Source organism: Glycine max, chromosome 17, assembly GCF_000004515.6.
Source record: "Glycine max cultivar Williams 82 chromosome 17, Glycine_max_v4.0, whole genome shotgun sequence".
NCBI classification, from domain to species: Eukaryota; Viridiplantae; Streptophyta; class Magnoliopsida; order Fabales; family Fabaceae; genus Glycine; species Glycine max.
The window spans coordinates 39,817,602-39,844,367 of NC_038253.2; the positions used below are offsets into that span (position 1 = coordinate 39,817,602).

At 34.2% G+C, this 26,766-nt stretch overlaps 3 protein-coding genes and 1 pseudogene across 4 annotated transcripts in view; 1 reads left to right on the plus strand and 3 right to left on the minus strand.

Moving 5' to 3' along the window:
• Positions 1–6,148, plus strand: part of LOC102659398 (triacylglycerol lipase OBL1) — a gene marked incomplete at its 5' end in the record, with an annotated part of 8,048 nt that extends 1,900 nt beyond the window's left edge. Inside the window, 2 exons of the mRNA XM_006601637.4 lie at positions 4,697–5,325; positions 5,631–6,148. Of these exons, the coding sequence (XP_006601700.1) occupies positions 4,697–5,325; positions 5,631–5,909 (908 nt within the window). The remainder of the gene's footprint in view (positions 1–4,696; positions 5,326–5,630) is intronic.
• A 112-nt stretch (positions 6,149–6,260) lies between these two features.
• On the minus strand, positions 6,261–11,476 carry LOC100792609 (uncharacterized). 2 transcript variants are annotated; one of them, XM_006601223.4, is made up of 8 exons: positions 10,960–11,476; positions 10,658–10,844; positions 10,426–10,524; positions 9,601–10,302; positions 8,671–9,034; positions 8,086–8,167; positions 7,213–7,432; positions 6,261–6,636 (listed from the first exon to the last, which is right to left on the minus strand). In XM_006601223.4, the coding sequence occupies exons 1-7, from the start codon at positions 11,146–11,148 to the stop codon at positions 7,226–7,228; spliced, it is 1,830 nt and encodes a 609-aa protein (XP_006601286.1). In that variant the 5' UTR covers positions 11,149–11,476; the 3' UTR covers positions 6,261–6,636; positions 7,213–7,225. The 2 variants fall into 2 exon arrangements, with proteins under 2 accessions (XP_006601286.1, XP_006601287.1); XM_006601224.4 differs by having other exon boundaries at positions 8,671–9,004; positions 10,960–11,432.
• Positions 11,477–16,400: 4,924 nt separating this feature from the next.
• On the minus strand, positions 16,401–17,000 carry LOC100793139 (rab escort protein 1). Its single transcript, XM_003549350.1, has one exon. The coding sequence runs from the start codon at positions 16,998–17,000 to the stop codon at positions 16,401–16,403; it is 600 nt and encodes a 199-aa protein (XP_003549398.1).
• Positions 17,001–17,498: 498 nt separating this feature from the next.
• Positions 17,499–24,759, minus strand: LOC100793670 (uncharacterized; annotated as a pseudogene).
• Between the last annotated feature and the right edge of the window lie 2,007 nt (positions 24,760–26,766).

The window sequence follows — 26,766 nt, forward strand, 5'->3', positions numbered from 1 at the left end:
AACATCTTTTTATTTCTGCTATTTCAGTGCTACTACTTCCAGTGATGAGTAAATCATCCACATATAAGCATATAAGCAATATTCCACCAGAATCACTTTTCTTCACATACAAGCCATGCTCAACAGAACATTTTCTGAAACCAATTTTGCTTAAGAATGCATCAATTCTTTTGTTCCAAGCTCTAGGAGCCTGCTTCAAACCATAAAGTGCTTTCTTGAGCTTAAGAACCTTGTCCTCACTCCCTTTAAGCTCAAACCCAGGAGGTTGTGTAATGTAAACCTCTTCTTCCAAAGGCCCATTCAAAAATGCAGACTTAACATCAAGCCGCCAAAGTTTCCATCCTCTCCAACTAGCCAAAGCCACCAATAGCCTTATTGTCTCCATTCTTGCTACAGGAGCAAACACTTCTGAGTAATCCAGTCCCTCTTTCTGCATGAAGCCTCTAACAACAAGTCTGGCCTTGTGTCTTGAGATAGAACCATTTGGATTCAGTTTCACTTTGAATACCCACTTCACTGAAATAGGTCTTTTATTTGCTGGAAGCTCTACCAATTCCCAAGTTTCATTTTTCTCAATGGAAACCAGCTCCTCTTTCATAGCTTTCCTCCAATTTTTATTAACTATAGCTTCATCAAAACTAACTGGACTAACATCAGCAAGTAATGCCATATGGATTAGCTCACCATCATTCCCAATTTCAGAATCCTGGAACAATTCATAGTCATGTAATCTTGCAGGCACTTCAGCATGTCTTTTTGGCCTTTCATTCTGAGGTGCATTTGATTCCACAGGTGGTGCAAGTGGTAAATTGAGTTCCTCTCCAAGTTCTTCTCCATTATCTAAATCAGGTGCAGTCTGATCTAGATCCAGATCTATCTCAGCCACTGTTTGATCTTGACCTGAACAACAATTATCGGATTTCCAAGCAGTATATTCTTCAAACAATACATCTCTGCTGAATTCTACTTTCTTGGTTCTAGGATTATATAGCTTGTATGCACTAGTAGAGCTATATCCTATGAAAACCATTGACTCACTCTTATCATCCAGCTTCTTTCTTTTCTGATCAAGAATGTGTTTATGGCATAAACAGCCAAAAACTTTAAGATGCTTAACAGAAGGCTTCTTTCCAGTCTAGATTTCTTCTGGTACTTTTGATCCAAGCTTCTTTGTAGGACACAAATTCAGTACATAAGCTGCTGTCATAACAGCTTCTCCCCAAAATGTATGAGACATGTTCTTGCCTTTCAACATGCTTCTCACCATATTGAGTATAGTCCTATTCCTCCTTTCAGCTATCCCATTGTGTTGTGGTGTATATGGAGCTACAATTTCATGCAATATTCCATTTTCTGTGCAAAAATTTTCCATTTCATGTGAACAGAACTCACCACCTCCATCAGTTCTCAACACCTTGATGTATTTTCCAGATTGTTTTTCAGCCATTGATTTAAACACTTTGAACACAGAGAAAACTTCACTCTTGGCCTTAAGCAAATACACCCATATTTTTCTACTAAATTCATCAATGAAGGATACAAAGTATTTGTTTCCACCCAATGAGACAGTATCAATTGGACCACACACATCTGAGTATATAACATCTAACACAGCAGTAGATCTTTCAAGAGTATAAGAGCCAAAAGAGTTTCTGGATTGCTTGCTTACCAAACAACTTTCACATACCTTTGAGGGAAGCTTTATTGGAGTCATTCCTAACACCATTCCTTTTGAATTCAGAAGACTCAAACTCTTGAAGTTTAGGTGACCAAATCTGAGATGCCATAACCAAGAGCCATCCTTGTCCACTTCAGCTGATAGGCAATGTGATTCTAAAGCATTCACCTTGATTTAAAAGGTTCTGTTTCTAGTGAGGGGAACCTTCAAAATCCTTCTTTGATGAGTATCATATACTCCAAGATGACCACTTATCATGTACAGTGAAAACCCTTTTTCAAGCAGCTGACCCATGCTGATAAGATTGCTCTTTAACCCAGGAACATAGAGCACCTCTGTAATCACAACATCCTTCCCATCTTCTTTTTTGACATAGACATCACCAATTCCTTCTGCTGTAATGTGTCTATCATCAGCAAATCGAACTCTGCTCTTTTTGCTAAGATCAAGATTGACAAGCCATTCTTCATGGCCAGTCATGTGATTGGTACATCCTGAATCAATGTACCAAATTCCTGAATTGCTACTCCTTTCTTTTGTCATCATCATAAGAGTGACTGGTTCTTCATCTTGATCAAGCTTTTCACTCACAAGATTGGCTTCATTACTGAATTTTCCTCTTGAATCAGCAGGTGCCTTGCACTCACTTGAGAAGTGCCCCAACTTGTTACAATTATAGCACCTAAGAAATCTTCGATAAACTTTCTTCTTACCTCCTTGCCAATTTTGTGATCCTCCTCTTCTTGAAGAAGATTCAGATTGATCATTTTCCTCATTGTTCTGAGATTGTTTTCCAGAACTTCCATGATTGCTTCTATACTCTCTGGATCTTCCTCTGCCTCGATTGCCTTTTTTTCCAGAAAGACCACCTCTCTTCCAAGTTTGAGCTTGAAGAGCCTGGTCCTGAGATCTGTCACTTTGCCTTTCCAGCATACGCTGTTTATATGCTTCTAATGAACCCTGCAATTCTTCTACTTTTAGAGTTGCAAGATTCTTTGATTCCTCTATCGCCACAACAACATGATCAAACTTAGGAATCAGAGTGCGAAGAATCTTTTCAACAATCATTTGATTTGTAACCGTTTCACCAGCAACTTTCATTGAGTTTGTCAAGGCGATTACACCATTAAAAAACTCTGCTACCTTTTCAGTCACGTTCATCTGCATCAGCTCATATTGGCGTCTCAGAGTTTGTAATCGCACTTTCTTCAACTGATCGGCACCCTCATTACACTTCTCAAGAATCTTCCAGGCTTCATGTGAGGTCTTTGCTGAAGCAATTTTCTCAAAGTGTGCATTATCTATGCATTGATGAATGAAAAACAAAGCCTTATTATCTTTCTTCTTGTTTTCCCGATGCACAGCCCTTTGTGCTTCTGTTGCACCTTCTACAAGTGAAGGATAGCCTTCATCAACCACTTCTTGGACTTCTTGATATGCGAATATCACCTTCATCTGGACACTCCACTTGTTCCAGTTTTTGCCGTCAAGAATGGGAAGGTTTGTAGGGAAGTTACCATTGGTTGATCCCATCGTTCTTCAACAATGCTTTTTAAGAAGATAACCAAAGCTCTTGATACCAATTTGTTACGGAATGAGATTTGCAGAACGTGTGTATAGAATAGAGAATGATGATGAACTGAATCTTTCTAGAAAAATGAATGTACATCAACTCAATGATCTTACTATTTATAACAAAGGAATCAATTAACTTGATCCCAAATAGTAAGCTAACAAACTAACTAACTTCTAACTGACTTTTGAATTATTATTAACAGAAAAATGCTTGGCTTTAATTAATTGCCCTGATCTATACTTACGAAGGAATTCCATTTGCTAATCAAGCTTTAGTAAAGAAAAACATCTATAAGAGAGAAATTGGGAAGATCTCTTAATCAAGTTTGTGATTTTTTTTTTGACAAAATAATCAAGTTTGTGATAATTTGTTAAAAAATAGTGCCTTTTCTATTATTATTTTTCATCGTCAATCTAAAATGCTGAAACAGCCTGCTTCTTTAAAAATATTTTTCGATCAGTTGCTTCTTTAAAATTATAATCACACTGATCGCCATATATAAATGAAATGGCCAGCAAATTTTCGGGATGTGAATATGAAAGATCAATGCATATTATGCCAGCTAGCTTATACTTAAGATACCCACAAAATATTTAAAAACATCTTTCAAATTGAGAATTGGAATCTATATTAAAGAAAAAAAAAAGAATAATTATAAAATTGGTTGCACATAGCCCTAGCCTAGACATGTCTGACTTTTTTCTTTTATTTAATACCACTATACATGTGACATGTTTAGTATATTAAGTAAGCTCTGTAAAACAAAGAAATATGCACAAACACACACACAAAAAAAAAGTTTTCATCATAACGATTAAAATTTCATTGTTTATTTTTACATTATTTGTCCCCTCTTTATAGAGATAAGTACTTAGTTAGATTCTCGGATAAAATATGTTTTCATAGACTAAAACGGGGAGGGACAGATCCATACATACATTAAAAGGAGGGTTGGAATTTTTTTTACACAATTATTTAATTATTTAACTTTTAATAAATAATTATTTGATAAAAAAAGTTCCACATAATATTTATTATTAAATTTATGTGTAAAACTAAAAATAAAATATACTTCTAGAAGAAAATCAAACAAACATTAACTCAATATTCTATTTTTCTTATCAATTTTTCTTTAGTAATATTAATTTATTTTTACTTTTCTCCTCATGTATATAAAGGATCAAGGATCTTGAGCGAAGAGAAGGGGGACAATGCCCCTACTTGGCCCCCCTAAATTCATCCCTAGACTAGAATCATTATTTTCTTTTTTTGTAAAATTTAGAAACTAAATTGATCAAAATTAAAGTATAAGATTAATATCAATTTTTACTAAAAGTAGGTTAACTAAAATCATATTTTACCCTAGATGCTCCATTTTACATGTTTATCTTTTGCTCCAATGTGATTGATCCATTTTTGACAATCCAAATGATGGCATGCAGATTACCAAGAGCTCTGGTCCACACGAGCAATCATAGTGCAAGACACCAAGTCCGAACCCAACTTGATTGTGGTTGCATTCAGAGGCACAGAGCCATTTGATGCGGACCAATGGAGAACAGACGTGGACATCTCCTGGTATGAGTTGCCCAACGTGGGTAGGATTCATGGTGGGTTCATGAAAGCCTTAGGTCTTCAAAAGAACACTGGATGGCCCAAAGAGATAATTGATCAAAGCAGCACAAGTGGTGAGCCTCATCATCTTTATGCATACTATACAATCAGAGAGAAACTGAGAGTCATGTTGGAGGCAAAAGAAGATGCAAAATTCATATTGACAGGGCACAGCTTAGGAGGAGCCTTGGCAATTTTGTTTGCTGCAGTGCTCACACTGCATGAGGAGGAATGGTTGTTGAACAAGTTAGAAGGGGTTTATACATTTGGGCAGCCACGAGTTGGGGACTCTCGGTTTGGGGAGTTCATAAAGGACAAGTTGAGAAAGTATGATGTGAGGTATATGAGGTATGTTTACTGCAATGATGTGGTGCCTAGGGTCCCTTATGATGACAAAACTCTCTTCTTTAAGCACTTTGGTGCTTGCCTCTACTTCAACAGCTTGTACCATGGGCAGGTATGGAATGTGAAAACAGTGTATGATTTCATATTTGTGTTTTCGTTTTGCTCGACTATATTAAGGATCTCTTTGGGTATACTTATCCAAAACATTAGGAGAAAAAAAATATATGAGAATTTTTCTATAAGCTAAAATTAGTTTAACTTTCGTATTACTTTTCTAAACAATAAAAGAGTTTCTACAAATTAACCTGTTAATTTGAACTTATAGAAAAACTTATTTTGTTTTATTTTTTCTAGAAATAAGCTTACCCAAATAGCAGATATACTCTGACTGATACTTATTTATGTACTGCAATCCAGGTTCTAGAAGAAGAGCCAAACAAGAATTATTTCTCTTTGTTCTGGGTCATACCCAAGATCCTAAACGCAGTTTGGGAGCTTATTAGAGGATTTCTTATCCCATTCATAGAAGGTAGAGGCTATATACAGAATTGGTTCATGACGATGTTCAGACTTGTTGGATTGATAATTCCAGGACTACCAGCTCACCTTCCTACAGATTACGTCAATGTTACTAGATTAGGATCCTTAAACGATTCTCAGGAGCTTCAAAACTCACAAGATTCCAAGGCTGACTGATATCAACGCTTGCATAACCAACAAATAATTAATAATAATTATAGACAATCACAATTATATTCTTGTGCTCTTTTCTTTTATTCTTTCTGATATTAGAATGTTCATCGAACAATGTGTTTTGCTAATTGTGGTAAACTCAGACTTAGATAGAATTCAAAATATCTTAAGACAAATAATTGCAATAGCCAATTCCCAAGTCCCAAGTCCACTAATCTTCATTCTCTCGTGCAAACACAATAGACTGGCATAGTAGCATATTGACTTGAAAATTTGAATCACCGAGGCAAAATTAGCAAAAGATAGGAAATAAGAAACAAACATAAATCAGACAACGAACTGAACTGAGCGTGATTTTGTGAAGGAAAAACTAAATTGCAGATTTGTGGTTAATTTATCGTTCTACTATAGATAGATAACATATTACATCTGAACAGCAAACTGTTGAGGAGAGGAAAAAAATACAATAAAATAAAATAAAAATGAAGCTTATTTCTAAAGTTTGGCCTACGTACATACACATATTATTTATCATTGAATCCAAACTCCCAAGGGTGAGGGCACAAGGGGCTTTAGATTTTATCGGATACCTTTAGAAGGTGCCGCTATTTCATGCATTGCAAAACCGCGATGACACCAATATAGTGTCAACTTAGTAAGCTGCTCTCACTTTTATCCACCTTTCATTCATTAACATGGGGCACGTTTAAATCTTTCTGAATTATGAAACCTGGTAAGGCAAATAAAAACCTTTTATCAGCATAAATAAGAATGAACAAGGATATAATTAGTGCAAATTTCCACAGTAAGTAGATAAGTGAATAGTTAACCTGAGCCTATCAAAACTCTAGGGGAAGCAGGGGCTTAAATATAAAAGAAGAATAATTCTATATCCTCCTCCTACTCTTCCTAATTCCCTTGTATGGTAAGTATTCAATGTGCTTTATATTTTCAAGAGATTAAATGCATTTACTTTTTCATTTAACACTTTTTTTATAAGGTAGTAGAAACATTTGTAGGAGGATACAATATTACTCATAAAAGAAGGAAACCAAAGCGGACATCTGTTTTAAAATCTGTCAATACTGGAAAATGATTCCTACATAACTTGCATACTAAACCTTTTCACTTGTCAGAAAACTCGGGTACATTTGACAAAAATGTACAACTTTTCACATTAAAAAATTATGCAGACAATTGGTATTGAAAAGTGTGTTGCTTTAAGACTTTTGAAACCAAAATGATACCAAACTAATCGAAGAATAGATTATTTTTTGACTACTACAAGGTTTGCAGAAAAAATTACCCAAGCTTCAAGATTAAAAGGCATGACAGGTGAAACAACCACTTAAAGAACCCATCTGACTGGCTCTACTAAATAATATAGCCTTGTGCGGAGTTCTGGGAACTTGATGGGGCTGGTTGGCTAAAGTTGAACTTCTCATTTCCTGAGCTTTTTTCTGAGCCAATCTCAGTTTGGTCATAATCTTATCCATAGATGATGCTCGCTTCTTTTCCAACTTCATCTGAAATAGAAAAAATAATGAGATCATGATCTATTTTGTCCTTCCTCTCTAACTCTTCTCCCTTTTCTGCTTTAATTTTAGTAATAATATTTGTGCCTCAAATAGAAAAGAATCCTTAATGCATGCATGCAGTGAAATGAATTAACAAAAATCCACATAATGCTTGATTAGTGTATAGCGGAAAAAAAGACTTTCTTTCTGACACAACATGCGAGAAGAAGCTTTCTTTAAGACATCCTAATCCTATCAGACAGCCAACAATGAATATCTTCTATCCTTCACGACAACATAGTCAATAACTTGTTCATCATTTTAAGACAAGGGATGTGTGTGATCACTGGTCAGAAATACTATACTATCCCAGTAAGAGCAAGTCACTAGGCAGAAATACAGCTATTAGAGGATAACCAATAAAAAGGAAATAATTAAATACCAGAAATTAAAGAAAATAAGGAAGTTTCTTTTTATAATAGGAATATTTACCATGAAGGAGAAATAACAAGTTAACAACTTGATTATTAATTTAAGCCAATAAATTATCATACATAAAATCACTTCAATGGCTATTTTTCTTTTATAATAACTAATTAATGAATATTTGTAAGGAATATCCTGTTAAAATTCTCCCAAGAAAGAAAACATGAGGAATTAACCTCTAGTTTTCGTATTGCGGCCTCAGCTTTGGCCTTTTGTAAGTTCTCCCATGAATTGATCTTGGCTTCCTCCCTTTTGGACCTGGATATGTAAAAATGCTGGAATTTCAGAAACAATGTAAAGTTTACGCAAAGATTTCTTATATAGTAAATTCTGAGGTTTGGTCAGGGATAAAATTGTTAGATCAAATACTTCACATTATATGTTTTCTGGTTTGAATTGGATACAGATGGTCAGTTTTTGTTACATTTGGAAGGGTGATAAAGAGAGGTTATTGACAACTCCAGAACACCATTTTAATCAAATAATTCCAATGCCAGTAAGATAGCTAATTTAGCAAATCAATCACCATAAATTCCACAAACTGCAACTGTTGTGGTACCATCATGAACTATAATTTCTAGGTAACACACGTAGCATTTGGACAGGAGCAGAGTGAAAAATGGTCGACTGTAAAGGGAAAATCTCACTGCTTGCTTAATAGCAAATTCTTTTTATGATCATTAGTTTCAGTTTAAAATTGTCCTGAATCATTTTTCTTTATTTAAATGAATGAAATTGATACGATACTAAAGAAGACATACTTTGAAACAGTCTTTGACCCTCCAGAAATGTCCCAAAATGAAGATCGACAGCTTGATTCCTTAATTTTCCAGTTGTCACCATTTTCTGAGCCTCTGCCAGAAAAAAGGGCCCTGTGTTTCTTGGACCACCTTGTCATGGTTACACGTTCATCTACCGGCACATCCCTGATATCCATTTTAGAGAAAGGCAAACTCTTGAACTCTGAGAGAGGAAAGGAAGATGGAGTGGAGGCAGATAAAGAAGGCCTCAAACTGGGAGAGGAGCATGAGCTACCCTCTGGGCTCATCTGGGTGGCCATGTCCCTCCTTGAAAGAGCAGGAGATACATTGGTGCCTGCATCTTTGAAACCATCAAACTTCTCCCCTATAATTTGGAACCAACATAAAAAATTACACATCATAAGCACAAAAGTGTATAGTTTCAAAATTACATAAGACAATCATCTCATCATTACGCATACAATTGTCAACTATTAACACACATCATTAGTGTTGTCAACAGAAACTGTCCCATTCACACCACCTCCCAACAGCAAGCAATACAGAATCTTGCAGCAAGTACGAGGAGTTCACAAAAGATAGCAGATTAACTAAAAAACAGAAAATTAAAACTGGTTTAGTCCTATAGAGTCACCTTGAAACACATGATCTCCTAGTATCAAACACGCATACATAGACCATGATAATTCTCAGGCACAACTTGACTGACAAATTACAGCATATTTGGATCAGCTTTGCAAACACAGATAAGGGCAATTTTTCACGTCAAAAAATGGAAAAACATAGAAGCTACTCTGTGTAGCTTTGAGCTTAAGGTGAGTCCAATGCTTAAGAATGTGGAACCAAACACACTATCAACAAAATCATAATTCTCCAAAACCCAAAGCAAGTCAAGGTTCAAACAAGGGATATATATTATATAACAAAAACCTTGGGCCGGCAATGATGACTGACTCTGCATCTGAGAGCAACCATGGACACTAACCGAGCGAGCCATGCAAGGATCAGTACTGCCACCGGAACTGGCAGTTAACCCATCAGCGGCAGCAGCTGAGACACTAACAGCAGCAGAAAACGGAGAAGCTGCCATGAAACTCCCCGAATTCCCACTTTCAAACAAAGGCACCGCAGGGGAATACATGGAATAATACGCAACGGCAGCAGCTCCAGGGGGGCCAAGAGGCCCACTCTTCGACTTTGGCCTCCTCTGCGGTGCCGGAAGCGAGGCCCTCCCGGTGCCACCATCACCGGAAACAGGACTAAGAATCCACCTCTCGGCGTCTTCCCATTTGGACGGCAACGTTCGGCCGTTGTTGAAAGGAAACAGAGCCGCACCAACCTGCTTGCGTGCAGCACTGGTATGCAAAGGAACTCGCTCCGAACTCCAACCCTTTTGCATAGCAACACTGGCGTGAAGATAATTAGGCGTTCCAGGACTCGGAAAATTGCCATTGCCAGAGCCAGAGCCAGACCTTCGAGTGCAAAGCGTGCTCTTCTTCATAGCTCCTAATTCCAAACGAGGCGAAGAAACATTGCCATTGCCAATGGCATTGTTCAGATCTAACGAAGCAGGCCTTCGCCGATCGTGCTTCTTGTATAACGTCTCAGATCTTGATCTCCGATCCTGACATTCTGTAACGCCACCAAAAAAAAAAAAAAAGCAACTCAAAAAAATTAAATAATTAAAGTAAAGAAAAATAAAATTAAAATAAGCCAAAAAAAAAAAATGCTTGAATTGAAATTCTAGTAAGGTACCTTTGAGAGCCAGAGAGAAAGAGTTTCTGGCCGAATCAAATTCTAAGTGTTGATTTCCGTCCTCAGTGTCACCACCATCACTGTCCTCTTCCTTTTGAACTTCGATACGGAAAGTACAACAACAAACAACAGAGTCAGTGAGTCACTTCATTTTTTCTCTTTTGATTTTCAAACAAAACAAACTACAAAGTGCAAGTGCATGTTAATAATAATAAACGTTACAGTTGCACACCTTTCGCTTTCTCTCTTTTTCCAGAGAAACGATTTCGGCGATGCTTCCCATGTACTGCATCTGAATCTGTATCTGCGTGTCGTTGTTGTTGTTGTTGTTGTCGTTTATTCAGATCCGGATCCGGATCTTGACCGCTCCAGCTTTCGCTACGAGCGAAATCGCCGTCGTGATCCTGCACTGCCAAATGCTGCAACTCGAAACCACGAGAAACTCGATTATGAGAATTTCAATTTTCAACTACTATTATAACATAATAATGTCGCCATGTCGGTGAATCGTAAAGTGTTGAGGCGTTTACTTACGAGTGAGATTTCAGAGGCTAAGGAGTCGTGGTCGTGGGCGTCGGAGGCGAAGGAGCAGCGGTCGACGCTGGCGGAGGCGGAGGAGAAGAGGCTCAAGTTGGATTCGAGAGTGAAGATGACGGAGTCGGGGCTGGTGTCGCCGCCTCTCCGCCTCCACGACCTTCGTTCCTGAAACCCTAACTCTGGCATTTTTATGGAGCTTCTTACAATCGCAATTGCAACACACTCACTCACTAACACTCGTGCTTACGCAGTAAATATGGCGGGTATTACTGTTTTGTGTTTGTTTGATACTACTACTACTTGCTGTTATTATTAGAGAGGACGAAAACGAATCAAGTGTTGGTGTCGTCGTTGAGTTTTAAGACGTCGTTATCGTTTGACTTTCTTGCTGCTACGGAATAGGCTCGGTCGTGACTCAGTGCGTCATTGTCAAATGAGTTGGACTCGGAGGCGTGTCTCGTACTCTATCGAAAGGGACAAATATTTTTTTGAATGTCACCACCTTCCATGTAGTAATAGTTAGTAACACATACTTTTTTGGTGTAGTTAGGTCGTACACTTATTAGTTAATTTTCTTCGGTAAGGTTGGTTCATTTTCAAGTAGAGTAATATTTTCCGTTCTGATTTTATGTTATGTTTAAGTTAGAAATTAAATTTTAAATCTTGATTAAGAGATTTAAGTATCAAATTGTTTGTTTGTGTTAATAATTTTTGGTATGTAACACCTGCTTTGAGAGAGCGCTTTGTTTATTGGGTTAATCAAGTGCGGGTTTTAGGACTGGTTAACTTTCTTTTGATGTTAAATTATGTTAGTTTACTTGACTGTGGAGTTTAACTGCTTGTGAAGTTACTATATGGTCCATTTACCTTTGCTTTGGAAGGGGTGATTTTGTGTATTGTGTATGGTCCATTTACCTTTGCTTTGGAAGGGGTGATTTTGTGTATTGTGTAGGGTGGTTATTGTCTTTTCATTCCACAATTAAAGGACCAATAGTATTGATAATGATGATTATGCCTGGGTTAAAGTGGGATTACATTTTGGGTAATGGCGTTATTGAACAATTTTTAAATGTAAAGTTTAGCGGGAGGGGGGACCAAATTATTCATAGAATTATTATTTAAAATACTTATTTGGTGCCTCATTATAATTAGCTTTAACAAATTTTGAACTAAATTAATGACTTTAACGAAATCCCTCTCTTTTATTTGGCTACGTGCTTTCATCTTATTTTGTACGGTACAGGGTTTAATTTTGACGGCGAGTTAACTAGATTTGAGGTGTTAAAAACTCTATTTCGAATTAAACTAACATATTGTCTTCCTTGTTATTAATAGCAGTAGAGAGCTAGATGCTAACCTAATATTTTTCATATACTAATAAATGTATGAGTAGGGTTTAAATTTGAATATTCTTTATTCATTATTTTTCTGTAAATTCTCTCGCACTTTTGTTAATCATTGCCTTCCGTACTTTTTTTTCAAATTATAATACGAAGGTGGCTATACTATACTTCTAAATAGACGATTTTATGTTTTTATTTATTAATGTTTAACCTTTATATTCTCAAGTCTTACCTTGTGTGTGTTTTGAATTTAAATAAATCGATTAGTTTCCTATGTGATTCTGATTTTGGCACCACAACAGGAGCCGGCAGTTGTTACTTTTTCCACTTAAAATAAACTTACAATCAATTAGGGTTTGTACTAATAGTTATTTTTGAAATTTTTTAAAAGTAAATAGTTTAGAAAAGTACATTCTACGTGCAAAAATAGACTATAATTTTACAGTAAAAAAGTGTCTTATTATATATGCACTTTTTTTAAAAAGAAATACATATTTTCTTATCACATAAAAGCCTGACTAACCCAGAAGTCGTATAGTGGTGGGATTAAAGTAAAATATATGAGGGCATAAGTTCAATCTTAGTTTGACTATTAACTCATTAGCAAGGCTTGTGAAAAAAAAAATCGGTTCTGATTGAATTAGATTGTATCTAAACTTAAATCAATTGATTTTTTTTTTGAACTAGTTTAATAAAAAAAAGTGTATTATTTTATAAAATTAATTCGGTTAATCAAATTGTTTTTATAAAACCAATTTAATTAATTGAACTGGTTTTCATTTGATTTTTTTTTTTTGAAAAAAAAATAATTCAAAAATTAATTTAAAATTGATTCAGCTCTTAAAACTGATTTAAAAAACTGATTTAAAATGAGTTAAAAATAGTTCGATTCAAAATCAAAATTTTTAGAATCAGTTGAATTTTAAATCAATTTCTAAATCAATTTAACTATTTGAATATAAAATCAAACCAATTAAAACTATTTGAAATCCCTGCCTATTAGATTAGAAGTGATCTAATGATAGGATTGAAGTAAAATGCATGAAGACATAGGTTGGATCCTCAGTTTTGTTATAAAAAAAAAATCCAATATTTTACTAAAAATTATTCAAAAGATATGATTTGTTTGGAAAAGAATAGATCGATGATTACTGAAAATGACAAACTGTGATCTAAAGACAATAATAATGCCGGAATTGCGAATATAGGGTGGGTGGGGAACATAATTTCGTGCTCCCTAAAATGTAATTTTGGCATCTTAGTAAGAAAAAGACAAAGAAAGGGAAACAGAAAATTATTTGTTTATGTTTCCATTGAAAACAACAGTAAACAGGTGCCGAGTGCCGACCACCATATCTTTCGGCTCCGACAAAATTTCAACTCTTACAATTCGTTTTCCTTATTAGTAGTTTTTATTTTTCTTTAAAAAAATGTGTTTCCTAATTTTATGCAGAAAGGCTCGCGCATGTGATGCCCGACACTGACATTTTTCAAACCAAAAATTAATGCAGCCAACAGCTTGTCATATTTATAATTATATTTTTTTTTTGTTATTCGTACGAAATATTTTACTGATAACTAGCATATATATGACCAATCATGTTTATTGGAGTTTTCTTCTTTTATAATAATTTTTCATTTACAAAACTCAAATCCAAAATTTCATTTAGAAAGATTGAGTTGAATATCACTCAAATTAACAACCTATAATTATAATTATATTAATATCTTTGTTTTGGAGGTGCAATATTTATAACATCTTTTGGGGTGATATTGAAAGAACATAACTAGAAAACTTTTATACAGGTTTGCTCTAAGGACAATGGTTTAATTAATTAGCGACCATATTAAGAAATCCAGTTCATAATCCGCTGAATCCAACATGCATGAGACTTAGTAACGTGGACCATATCAGTTGCTCATACGCCATTCTGATTCCATCTAAAAGGGATCTAGGCTAGATAAAACTGCTAATGCTATTATGGCAAATCTTCGTTATCAAACTTTTGTGTTAATAAAATTAATTTTCCACTGTTGAGAATGATCAAAATACTATGTGTCTAAATTATTCTGAATGGTACATTGGTATGAGAAATGAGTTGTTTATTAAGTGCCGGAATTAATTTTTCAATTTTCAAAACGAGCAGGAGCTTGATCTTGTTTGTATAAATATAAAAACAATAGAGGAGAGATTATGGTGATTAAGTAAAAAAAAAAAAAGTAGGTTGGTTGATGAATATATACAAAAGAATTGGAAAATGCTTATTAATTTGTTAATTAATGTGCTTAGTTAGTTAAGCAGTAGCAAGACCTAAAGGGATTTTGCAACAGAGATTGAGTATTAAAAGTTTTTGAAAGTAGCATTACTCATTAAGAGATGAGAGGTATTACTAATTACCTACCAATCTACCATAGGACTGTCATTTATTTTACCTTTGGCGCCATTACCCACTAATCACTGAATAATTGCATCTATTTTGCACAATGGAAAAAGCTATCTGACAACTATTATGACAAAAATAAGGCAAAATAGACAACTAATTATGGGCAAAGCTATTTAAGTGTGTTAAAATTGTTCTCACCTAAAACAACTAACATTCACTACTAGATGGAAATTGATCCTCATTTAGAACGGTTCCCGATGTGTGTTAGGGCTCGACCTTACATCTGTAGAGTCATGGATGGGAATGAGGGAATGGCTTTTAGTGACGAATCCATCGCCATACCTAAAACATTTAAGTTGTCTACAGTGAGAGTGTTCTGAGTTGGAACATATTTCTTTTAATTTCTACCTAATTTCAATTTTTTTTTTTATACCTCAAATCCACATGCATCATTATCTCATGTATCCAAGGTGTTCGAGTTGTGCGCATCAACCATATAAGCCTGAAGCATATGCCATTTTTCTTGACTCGTTTCTATATATGTTAATTACTTTTAATAAAAAATATAATTAAGAAAATTATCTATATTACAAATTGTTTTTAACAAGATTTTATATACTAATAATTATTAATTTTGAACTTTTAAACTATTTTTGAACAAAATTTCTTTCCTTTAAAATAACTTTTCAATAAGATTTTCTATACTATTAAATCCATTGAAACTTTTCAAATATCTTATCTGTATTCTTGAACAAATTTTCTTTCCTATAAAATAACTTAATTTGTTTTGCAGTTTTTATTTAAAAGTTAAGCATAAATTCTATATATATATATATATATATATATATTTTCATTTAGTATCATATAAATCATAAATTCACAAATAATTTAAGCATAAATTCTCGTTAAAAAAACTGAAGTGTGTTATTAATAAAATAGAAAAAAAGATATATTGATATCATAAAAATAGTTAATTAAGAAAAATAATAAATGTTTCCATGTATAATATCATTGAAAGTTTAAAATTACCCATGAAGATGATATTATAAAAAAATATTACATTTAATATTTATATATTATAAGCTTAATTATTTTGTTCCCCACAATTTTTTTAGTTAAGCTCCGCCATTAAGTAAAACACGTCTCGATGGGTTGAAAGAAAAAAATGACTATCAGAATAATATATTATAAAATAAGATTAAGTCATCTTAATTTATTAACACATAGATGCATTTAATGGAATGGGTAAGAATGAATTTATCTTAGTTACTACCGACCTAAAATTTTGATTGATTTATCTATTTTAACCTAAACTCACCAAATTAAAACATTAATAATAGTATAGAATAACACAGTCAATTTCACTGTATACTAAATCATTAAATTAAAGATGTATAAAATTAAAATTAAGGTATGTTTTATGGTATATAATTTGAAAAAAATATCAATGCAAATATAATATCATATATTATGCAAAATAGTATCCATTAATTCAAGAAATATTATTATTAACTAATAACTATTAAAAAATATAAATTCTAAAAAAAATACATGGTAACAACCAAGTTAAAATGACTTAGAAGAATAATTTAAGAGTGTGTTTGGATGAGACAATTTAAAATTTTAGAGAAATTTAAATTTTGAGAATTTCAAATGTTTCAATTTAAATTCCTTTATTTTTAAAATTTTGTGTTTGGATACCATGGTTGTGCTACTGAACCAGCTTGAAGAACCTTATCAACTGGTTCTTCTCTTCCAGCGAAAGCTTTTTGTCTCTGAAAATCATTCCTCGAGAATCCAGCACGTTCACCAAACCCGCATTCGCTTCATAGACGAAGCTCTCGTCGATTCCTTTGAACTCCAAATACTGTGCCGCGCCTGATTTCATCAACAGATCGATCGTCTTGTCCGCGCAGAACAACGCCCTCGGACCTCCCAAATCAATGTTGAATTTTCGTAAATTTTCGCTAAGAAACACGGATTCATCGTAGGTTGCGGTTTCCGCGTCGGTGTAGAAGGGTTGGTGGACAAGGTCGACGACAACGATATCGTCAGAGTTGGAAGATGCGACGACAGTTGCAGCAGAGGGGAGGGAGTGCGGGGAAGTGAGGTAGGAAGTGAGATTGTGGAAGGAGAGGGAAGCGAAGTGGCTATCGTAGAAGGAGTTGGGGTCAAGGTGGAGGATGGTTTTGCCGACGACAGAGGCGGCGACTGCGATGACGCATTCCGATAGGGCAGTGCCGACGATGATGAGATCGAAGTTGACGGGGTCAATGGAAGGGTAGGAGAAGACGACGATGATGAGGTACATTGAGTTTGAGAGAGAAAAATTCAAGAGTCAGTCATAGAATTTTCAAATTTACTCCTTTGAAGATAGAATTTGAAATTCTATTTTTTCAACTAACTAAATTTTTTTTAAAAATTCTAAAATTTTGAATTCCTTTTACTAAAATATCCAAACAATTACTTTTAATAAAAAAAATTTAATTCCCTATAAAAAAAAATACATTACCTAGTTAAATTACCCTATCCAAACACACTCTAAAGGTCTTCAAAACATATGAAGCCTACATTGTAAAACCTAAACAAAATAAGCAAGCTTCTACTTGAAATAGATTAGTGAAATGAGATGGACAATCAACATCCCTAGTCACTCGCAATACAACTTGGAGTTATTTTGGTGGTTAAGGAAAAAGAGAAAGGGAGAGATCATGGGTCAAATCTCTCACCTACAAAAACTAACAAATTAACAATTAACATTCGACAATAAAAAAAACTAGCAAACCCATCTTTTTAAGCTCGTGAACCAGTGGGAACTATTTTCTTCTGTATATCTAGTGTAGTGTTACATAGTTGCATTGTAGACTGTTCATATTTAAACAGTTGAAAATATATACACGTTCCCGGGGGAGAGTTACATACAGTATGCACAGCTTTTACATTGTAATGTGAGACAAAGGATGAAACAGGAGAGTTATTGTGACTCTCTGGAGATTAAGCTAAAATACCAGGAGCGTAACTTCAAAATAACCTCAGTTAATGCTTTTCGTTTTGTCAATTTTTTGTCCTCGAAAGGGATGATCATCCTTAATTTCACTTGCAGCAGTAGTGAATGTGTTTAACTTCGCACATTCCCAACTGCTGTATCACTGAAATAAGCAGTGATCGCCTTCAATTTATTATTTAAATAAACTTTCTCCACCTAGAACCACAATAGAGGAAAGGGTTAATTTTCAAGGGAAAAAAGATTTACTAAGCCACCAAAGAATGCAATGATGATATTAAAAAAAATAATAATGAACCCCATATTAGTTCTATTATGCTTCACATAAGACCCAACGGTGAAGGCATTGAGATTTGAGAATCATAGTGTACCTTGTTTCTTTTTTTTTTTCCTTATGGTTGCTCCTATTTTACATTTTGCAACATGATTTATTCTTAACTCATTTAAGAATGGCTAACGTAACAACCAGCCAAGGCTGTACTTTTAGTTTCAAGAAATTTTATAAAATAGGACCCAAGCAGCTGAAGTTCAAATTAACCTACAGAGCTGTTTTTCAGTATTGACATAACAAAATCATATAAAAACTTGATATTCTACAACCCAATAGTTAGGTACGCTTGGAAAGTTGGACATCCTAATCTTTTAGTTAACCAAAGACAGAGACAAAGAGTTACCACATTATACATTATACACCAATATAACAATTCATGACAACACATTCTTTTTTGTTCTGTTGTCTGTAACGAATACAATAACCTGATCATGTAAAACATAATTTCATTTCAATAGTTTACCAAGCAGACAAACACCCATAAAACTATCAACATTAAAATAGTCTTAACCCAAGTAAGACATATGGAATACTATTATAGATTACACTTCAAAATAAAGCATATTAAACAGATAAAAAATTTAAATTACCTCTAGTGACCATGATGGACAGGATGACAGAGATAACTCTGCCAATTGGTTGAAATTGATATTTCTTGGAAGGAACATAACTCCGGAAGCAATCTCCTTTGCAACATTAAACAGTGTATATCTACTCAGAAGCAGCATTAAGTTAAAATGGTAGTGTAAAAATCTATGTATCTTTGCACCCAAAAAAAAAAGAAATATATCAAACAAGATAAATTAAGAAGAAAAATAAAAGCAGAAAGACAAGCATCTACTCACCCATCATGTGGTCTAAGCATTGTCTTCAAGTCAAAAGTAGTAGCCTTGACATAATCAGGTCCCCCCCATGGAGGAGATAAGAAAACTGTATCAGCCTGCAAGGCAATATTTGGTTATAAACTATCCCAAAAGCATTAGTTGTAATTGTTGAGACCAAAAAATGATTTAGGTTAATATCTAGAGCATGCTACTTGCAAATAAAATTCGCATACAGACCTACCCAGACCTTGTGCAGAAAATTTTAATTTAATTAGAAGAGTGGGAGAGTGGTAAAGGATTTAATCTTGGAGACTAAGAAATAAACAAAATACTGCTGATCTGATTAAATGTAGGGTACCTAGGCTAATTGACTGCTGTTAGAGTTGTTTATGTTAGAGCTGTTTAGAATAAAAGGATTTCAGTATGTATACGGGCTTGGCCAAGTGCTTGTATATGCTTAACCTAGTATTATAAATACGAGGGTAGCTACACATTGTAGTGTACCTAATTACAATTTATTCATATGCCTCTCTCTCTCTTTCTCCCTTATCTCTTTCTACATGGTACCATAGAGCCAGGTAGGGTTTAGTGTTGCTGTCAGCAGTCTCTGTCCACAGCTGAAAAAAAAAAAACCTTACCAGCAGCCACAAAGGAGGCCAACCAAGACTGCTGGAAGGTTGAAAAAAAATTTGGGACAGAGTAGGTCTTTTTGATGTGTGAGTAAAGCCCAGTTGATTTCGTGGCTGTTCGTGGTGTTTTGGGGAGCGTTTCGAGGAGTTACAATGTGATCAGGGGTGTTTTTTGGGTCAAAGAGTGTGTTTCGTTGTTGTGTAAGGATGTCCTAACAGCGACGGAGGTGCCAAGGGGCCTACTACGGAGATCGTTAGAACTTCCTCCAAACTCACCGAGGGATGGGTATGGAAGATTAATCTTAATTAAATAAATTTAAATTTATTTTTCTTCCTTGGGGAAATAGAAGTCTTTTTGAGTTTGGTGAGACAATACACATCAGAGTCACCAAAAAATAAAATGAATTTATAGGCAATCAACAAGTGACTAAATAGTACCCACTACTCAGTACTCACTGTCGTGCAAATTGGATAGCATTCCCGCCAACACCAGTGAAACCGTCAATTATCACGCCACTAGCACAACGTATTGCTCGATGCCGAGCAAGAACCTCTGGAGTGACAGAAAACCATCCTTCCTCATCCATTTTTACACCATCATCAAATCTAGAGAACAAACTATGCCTCTGACACCAATATTTTCCAACTGCAACAGAATACACTTCAGGCATTTCTTGAAAGTGAAGATCTGCAAAATTAAAAAATGGTTTCTTACAAGGACAACAGCTATCTACTTTAAACAACACACTTACTGAGAAAATCTGTATTTAGGCATTAATATGTCGCATGGAATTGGGAAATCAATTTTTATCAATCATATAAGCATCTATCAAGTGTTATATTTATTTGACTCCTAGTAGAAAGTATTGTCACAACATTGGATCAAAATAGCTTAGAGATTTAGTAGAATAGCAACCATATTGCAAAAGCCAGAAATATGGCAGAAGCAGTTACAAAGAATAAAGTGTTAGCACAAACCCTCAGCTTCATTATATAATTTCCTCTGCCTTTGTCCTCAGCTTCATTATATAATTTCCTCTGCCTTTGTCTTCTTTTTACTTTCTTTCCCTGTTTTGACTCAAAAGGATCAGATTTAGTATCCAATCCAAACATATCAATTACCATGTTTTCCAAGGGTGTATGATTAACCTCTGATGCCACCTGAATGCACCCTTCATTAGAGCTGCAAAGCATATCAATTGTTAGGAGAGCAAGTAAAATATAAAAATCAGAAAGGCAACTTAAGACATACACACTCATAATATTCTTCTTGTTACTTGTTAGGAATATAAACCATTCAGAAGCCTCCACGTAGAAGCTTAAGCTTTAGGGAGAATTGATTCATGACATCATATTGTAGCCTCTTTAACCAAGTGAAGACTATTTTATTCTTGCCATCCCTAGCCTTCAAATAAAAAAATATGTAAGCCCTGTGCAGCTTCATTCAAACCTAACAATTTTAACCTAAAAACTTAAACTTTTGGAGACCTAACCCTTGACACGTTCTTACTCTTCTAATTGTTTTGAACATTGAAAGACTTAGTCAACTTTGCAATTTATATTATCTGTCTAGGAAAAAGTTATTAGACATACTTAGAAGACAAAAAATATACGGTAAGGGTTCAGCATTTATATTGTTATTCACAAGGAGCAATAGTCAAGACCAATCTGCTTTTGCTTGATGTTGCAATGTGTAAAGAATTTTAACCAAATAATTTTTTTTTTTAAAAAAATTGATAATAGTTTATAGACAATCATTTATTTCAATTATGCTTGAATTAAAACTAGAAAAAAACATTACGTAATTATATGATCCAGAATATTTGATACTGAGCAGCATGAAACTCCATCATTGCAACTACTTCTCACAAGACACTCATCTGAATGATTGAGAGATTGGTCTTCACCATGTGTAGTGATATCAGAGATGAAATTGCCAACAGCAACTCCACTCTTTGTCAAATACTCTTCATGTTGCTGTACTTCCAAGTTCTCTTCAATCAAGGTTTCCTCAGGTGGTTTAGTGCTATTTTGTGTTCCACATTCTTCTGATGCCTTTAGAGTTTTACTATCAGCTGATTCAGTACACCCGCCAGTTGCCAGATGCTCCATCCCTGAGGGTGCCTCCCATGTAGAAGTGTGTGTTCATATATTGTAGAAGTATGTTCTCTCATAGAAAGTATCCCATGCGACCATCCAATCTCCATGTTCAGCATAATTATTTGAAACATCATTTCTGTCACATTCAATTCCTTCTGAACTCACGGGAAGCAACTCTGATTCAATAGCATGTGGATGACAAGTGGCAGCACCATCATCACTGTAAATAGTATCACAATCTGTATTTTTGCCAACAATTGGTGAAACTTCTAAACATTCACTGTCAATCAAGCTTTCATCATATTCTGTCCCACAATAATTGACACCAGCACCTTTCAAATGGCTTCCAGCAGAGACTCCAGTATCTGAAGCGGGTGCAGTTTTCAAATCAACACGATCATTACTGATTAAGAAATCATCATCTTGGGCATCATTAGTTGCTACCTGATTTAAATTATCATTATTTATCTCCCTGTAAACACCACTAGCAAACCCAGTACAGCAAGCGGACTTATCTCCTTCACCATAGGCACATTGGGTCATATCAATATCCATTGCAACTTCACGGTAAGAAGATTCACTTTGGCCCAGCATTGATATACAAGATAAAGGACTACTAGTTTTATCATGAAATTTAGCAGGAGATACAATCTCCTCCCCAGTCACTTCATATAGAGTTTCATCTACAGGGTTGTGACAAGTATCTGGATGCTTTGAAAGTTTACCCTTCTTTTTGCATTTTACTGGTCTATTTTTCTAGAACAAGATAGACCAAAAACATGATTAATAACAATCTTGAAAGTAATAATCTAATTGTGTATACAGACCATAACATGAATAATAGAGGAGAACACGTGATGATGCTCTCTCATTTAAAACAGAATAGACAAAATTTGTTATAAGAAAATCAAAATCATGTCCATTATAGAACCTATTCAGATTGCCACTGTATCAACAACTAGTACTGAATCTACTGCAAAGACAAGTATTAACTATATAGCTTTAAACTGCACCTATTGTCTTTAATAATTCAATTTGGACTTCACTATTTCCTAATCAGAGATAGGGCTGACAAGTGAGTCAGTCAAATCTCATTTGCTAACATCTTAATAAGCTAGGTTCACAAGCTAACGACTTAATAAGCATTTGGTTTAATTATGGCATGACTAAATTTGTGATAAAATTAAATATGTAAGACAAAAAGTGAAATTCATTGGGTCACAAATTCAAGCCTGCCTCATAGCCTAACTTGTTAAGCCTAAAGGGTTCAATTGGTTAAGAATTTGAGCTTTGTAGATTGAGCTCATTATTAAACTTGAAAACTAGTGACCTTAGAATGAGCTAAGCTTGGACATAGAAAACAGGCTTACTTTCTTATTGAACATTGAGCCTAAGCTGCAATGAAATTTTATTGGGTTGAGTCAGAGCTTGAGCACTGTGGATTTCACTCCCGTAAAGTGAGAGGTACACTTTAAAAGAAAAAGTATATACTTACAAACTTCCAATCATTGATTGGAAAATTAATAGAGTAGATTTTTTTATTTTTGGTACAAAAAATGAAGGGGGGTGGATGGTGCCCCAGCCCAAGGCTAGGCTTAAAGAGCACTCACAAAAGTACTTACATTTACCTCATCCCAAAGAGATGAGTGAATGCTCGAACTGCAACCTATCAAATACAAGACATTTGCAGCATGTCAGATACAAGATTCTAACTTGCTCAACTTGACCAATCCTTTAGAGTTTAATAGAGTAGATTTTAACAACATCATTTAAAAGACACGTGTATATGTTTTATTACAATTACAATATCAGCTATTGATTGCAGCTATACTATAGAGAAAGGGTAATCTGCAATACTGATTTTTCTTATTCATTCCATGGTATGTAAAAGGTATTTATAGATCAGTATGTACAGCTGTTGTCGGTAAACAGAAATGATAATTTGAATTTAAATTACAAAGATAAACTTTTTTTATCATATCAGTTTGTTGCTGCTTTCGGCTGTGGGTTGGTTGTGATTTGGATTTATTTGATCCTTATCATTAACGCATACACTCACTCTATTTTTCTCACTTTACAGAGAAAAGCCAAATTCAATTAAAGCATTTCAATAAAAATACTAATTTATCTGTGTACCTACCTCTTTGTTTGTCTGGAAGGAAAGAGGGAGCCCCAAATCATTCAGCTGTTTGGTAAGCTCCAAATCCTCAGGTGTAACAAGGTCAATCAAATCTGCAGAAAACACACCAAGAAAAAAACAATTTTTCAGTAAGAAAAAGAAAAAGAATGACTAAATAAATAAAATTCTCCTCGCACAAGTAAAACACACGGTTCAAAAAAGAAAAAGAAAAAAAAAAGCGAAATTTGTTAAAATGAAGAGTGAGAAGCACTTGCCAGGAACGGGGTCAGAGCCGTAACTGGCATCAGCTTCATCCAATTTCTAATGCACAGAATAACGATACCACATCAAAGTTCCAATACAATAGTTATAAATATTCAGTTAGAAGGAAAAAAAAAAGAAAAGAAAAGAAAGAGAGCAAAGATAAACTTACCCAGCGTTCAGCTGAGGATGAAAACTTAAGGTCATCATCCCTGTGAAAAAAAACGGAGGGAAAGAAAGTAAAACTAAAGTTTAGAGTGCAAAGTAAAAACAGAGAGAGAAGAAAAAGAAAAAAAGAGTAGAGTGTGTGAATGAGTGAGTGAGTACTAACCAGAGGAAGACTTGGGAGACCTTGAAGAGAGGACCATTGTAATCGGAATCGGCGATGACCATTTTGTAAGAGAAGAAGAAGAATAGAGTCACTGCATGATTCCCCTTCATTTCCTTGGCCACAACCAACAATGCGAACAACTCCATGACTTACATGTTACTAGGAAACCTCTGTCTCTCTTGGATGGACCAAATGCAACACTAATGGTTCAATCCATGAAAAATAGGAAGAGTGCAATGGTGCTTGATTATGGGGTTTTCAAAGGTGTTTATGATCTACAAATAGTTTAATGGTCATGCACACCTCTGCAATATTATGCAATTTATATTCACTTTTGGCTTGTTCATTATCTGGAGATCCATTCATGTTATGGTGACTTTTAGTGTCATGCCCATTTTGAAATATCAACAATGTCACTACTCACAATAGGAAAAATTGTGGTCTTAACTTACATAGGAGGAATTTGGTCTCGGTTTTAAGAGGAATTGTGGTTTCAATTAAAAAATTGGAGGACTTTGGATTCTCTATTTGCTCTTTTTCGTGGTGGCCTTGGTCTTCATGAATTTCAACTTCAAATTAATCTTCATCACCACTGTCATTGTTATTATTGTATTATTTTGATCTTCAATCATCTTCCATAACAACATAATTTAGATCATTGAAACTAATTAAAATCTCATTACCTTAAGGCTGGTTTTGGGTGAATGAATTTTTAGTTTTAAAATATAACTTTAAAATAAAATGTGTTTGATAAAAATGGACTAAAATGATTTTTAAGTTTTCAAATCACTTTTATATTCATTTTTAAAACCGACAAAAGGATTTGTGAATTTAGTTTTGACTTTTAAAAAATTACAATCTTCTTACATTTGATAATAAATTTTTCATATTGTCATAGTTATTTAGGAAGTGGAAATGAGTCATGTCAAGCCAAGTTTTATTAGACTTGAGCTCGGCACGTAAGGCTTGAACTTGTTTTTTTTAAGGCTCGGCTTACATAAAAGTTTGACTTGACCCATGAACCTATTTAAAAGCTTGCTTAAAGACATATTGATTAATTAATTATTTTGAAACCTAGTGAATTACTAACTAAAAAAAGAAACTTATAAAATTTCGTATAAGTAATGTACAAATCCAAAAATAATTGATAAACAAAATCATATTGAATTCAAGTCGTTAAAGCATAAAATATATCAAAAGAAAATAAAAAAAGTATAATATTAAAAAATGTATGGATTAGAGATAATTTACACTAATATAGCCAAACAAAAATTATTATTAGTTAAATTAACAATTTTTAATCCAATTTTTTGAATATATAATTATATTAAATATTTTTTAAAAAACTATATCTACAATAATTTCATCTTAGTCTACTCAAGCTATATCTTATATATTATTGATCGAGGCCATACCCAAATCAAATAAACATTAAAAATGCAGTATCTAGGAAGTGATCTTAGGTCGTCTCCCAACGAGCAATGGTCAATCAAACGTTCATAACATATAGTAATAAAACAGTAACGAATTGGGGGGTTGTTTGTTTTTGTAAATTAAACAGCAAACAAATTTGAATAAGAAAATAACAGAATTAAAACATTTCCCCTTGATTCACAAGCAAGTCTTTTATCCTAGGTTACGAGAATTTATCCTTAATCAGTTCAACCACTTAATCCAACCCTAAATTAAATTACTAAGCGAAAATTAACATAAGACTGTCATTATGTAATTAAACAACACATACACCAATTAATCATGAACGAAACTGATCATTAAGCATGAACATAAATTAAGCGCAGAGACAATTAATCAAGCACTAAGCATGTATGGATTAATAGCAACAAATACAAAGTAATTGGTGAAGAGAAAAAACTGATCAATATTCAATAGTAATAACAAAATTTCAAAGAGAGTTGTGCTTGATCCTCAAGAGAAAATAATGCTGGAGACTTAGCCTTCCATTAATCAGTAGAAACGAAACTGTAGATTGAAGCCGAAACGAAATTGTAGAAAACGAAATTTATTCTACGTGAACAATGTGCATGAACAGTAATAAAAACTCAAATTCTAAAATCCTAGAATTATTCTCTTCCTAAACTAAAACATTGTTGTTGTTATATAGGTCCTCAGCCCGAAAGCTCACAAATCTATTTTAAGTCCAAGCCCATAAACGAAATAAAATAAAATCTATACAAGATAAGATAAGATTGGATGAAATAAAATCTAGATGGAATAAAATCTAAATAGAATAAGATCTGAATAAGATAAGATTTGATAAAATAAAGTTATTATTTTTATTATTATTATTATTAGTTAAACAAGCCGGCTTGTCAAGCTTAATAAGTTTTTTTTATAGTTTGAGCTTGGCCTTTTTATCTAAAAAGGCTTTTTAAAAAGCTTGAGCTTGACCTTTATAATAAACAAGCCGAACCGAGCCGAACCTTACATAGGTCAAGCCAACATCAATACTATCACCAC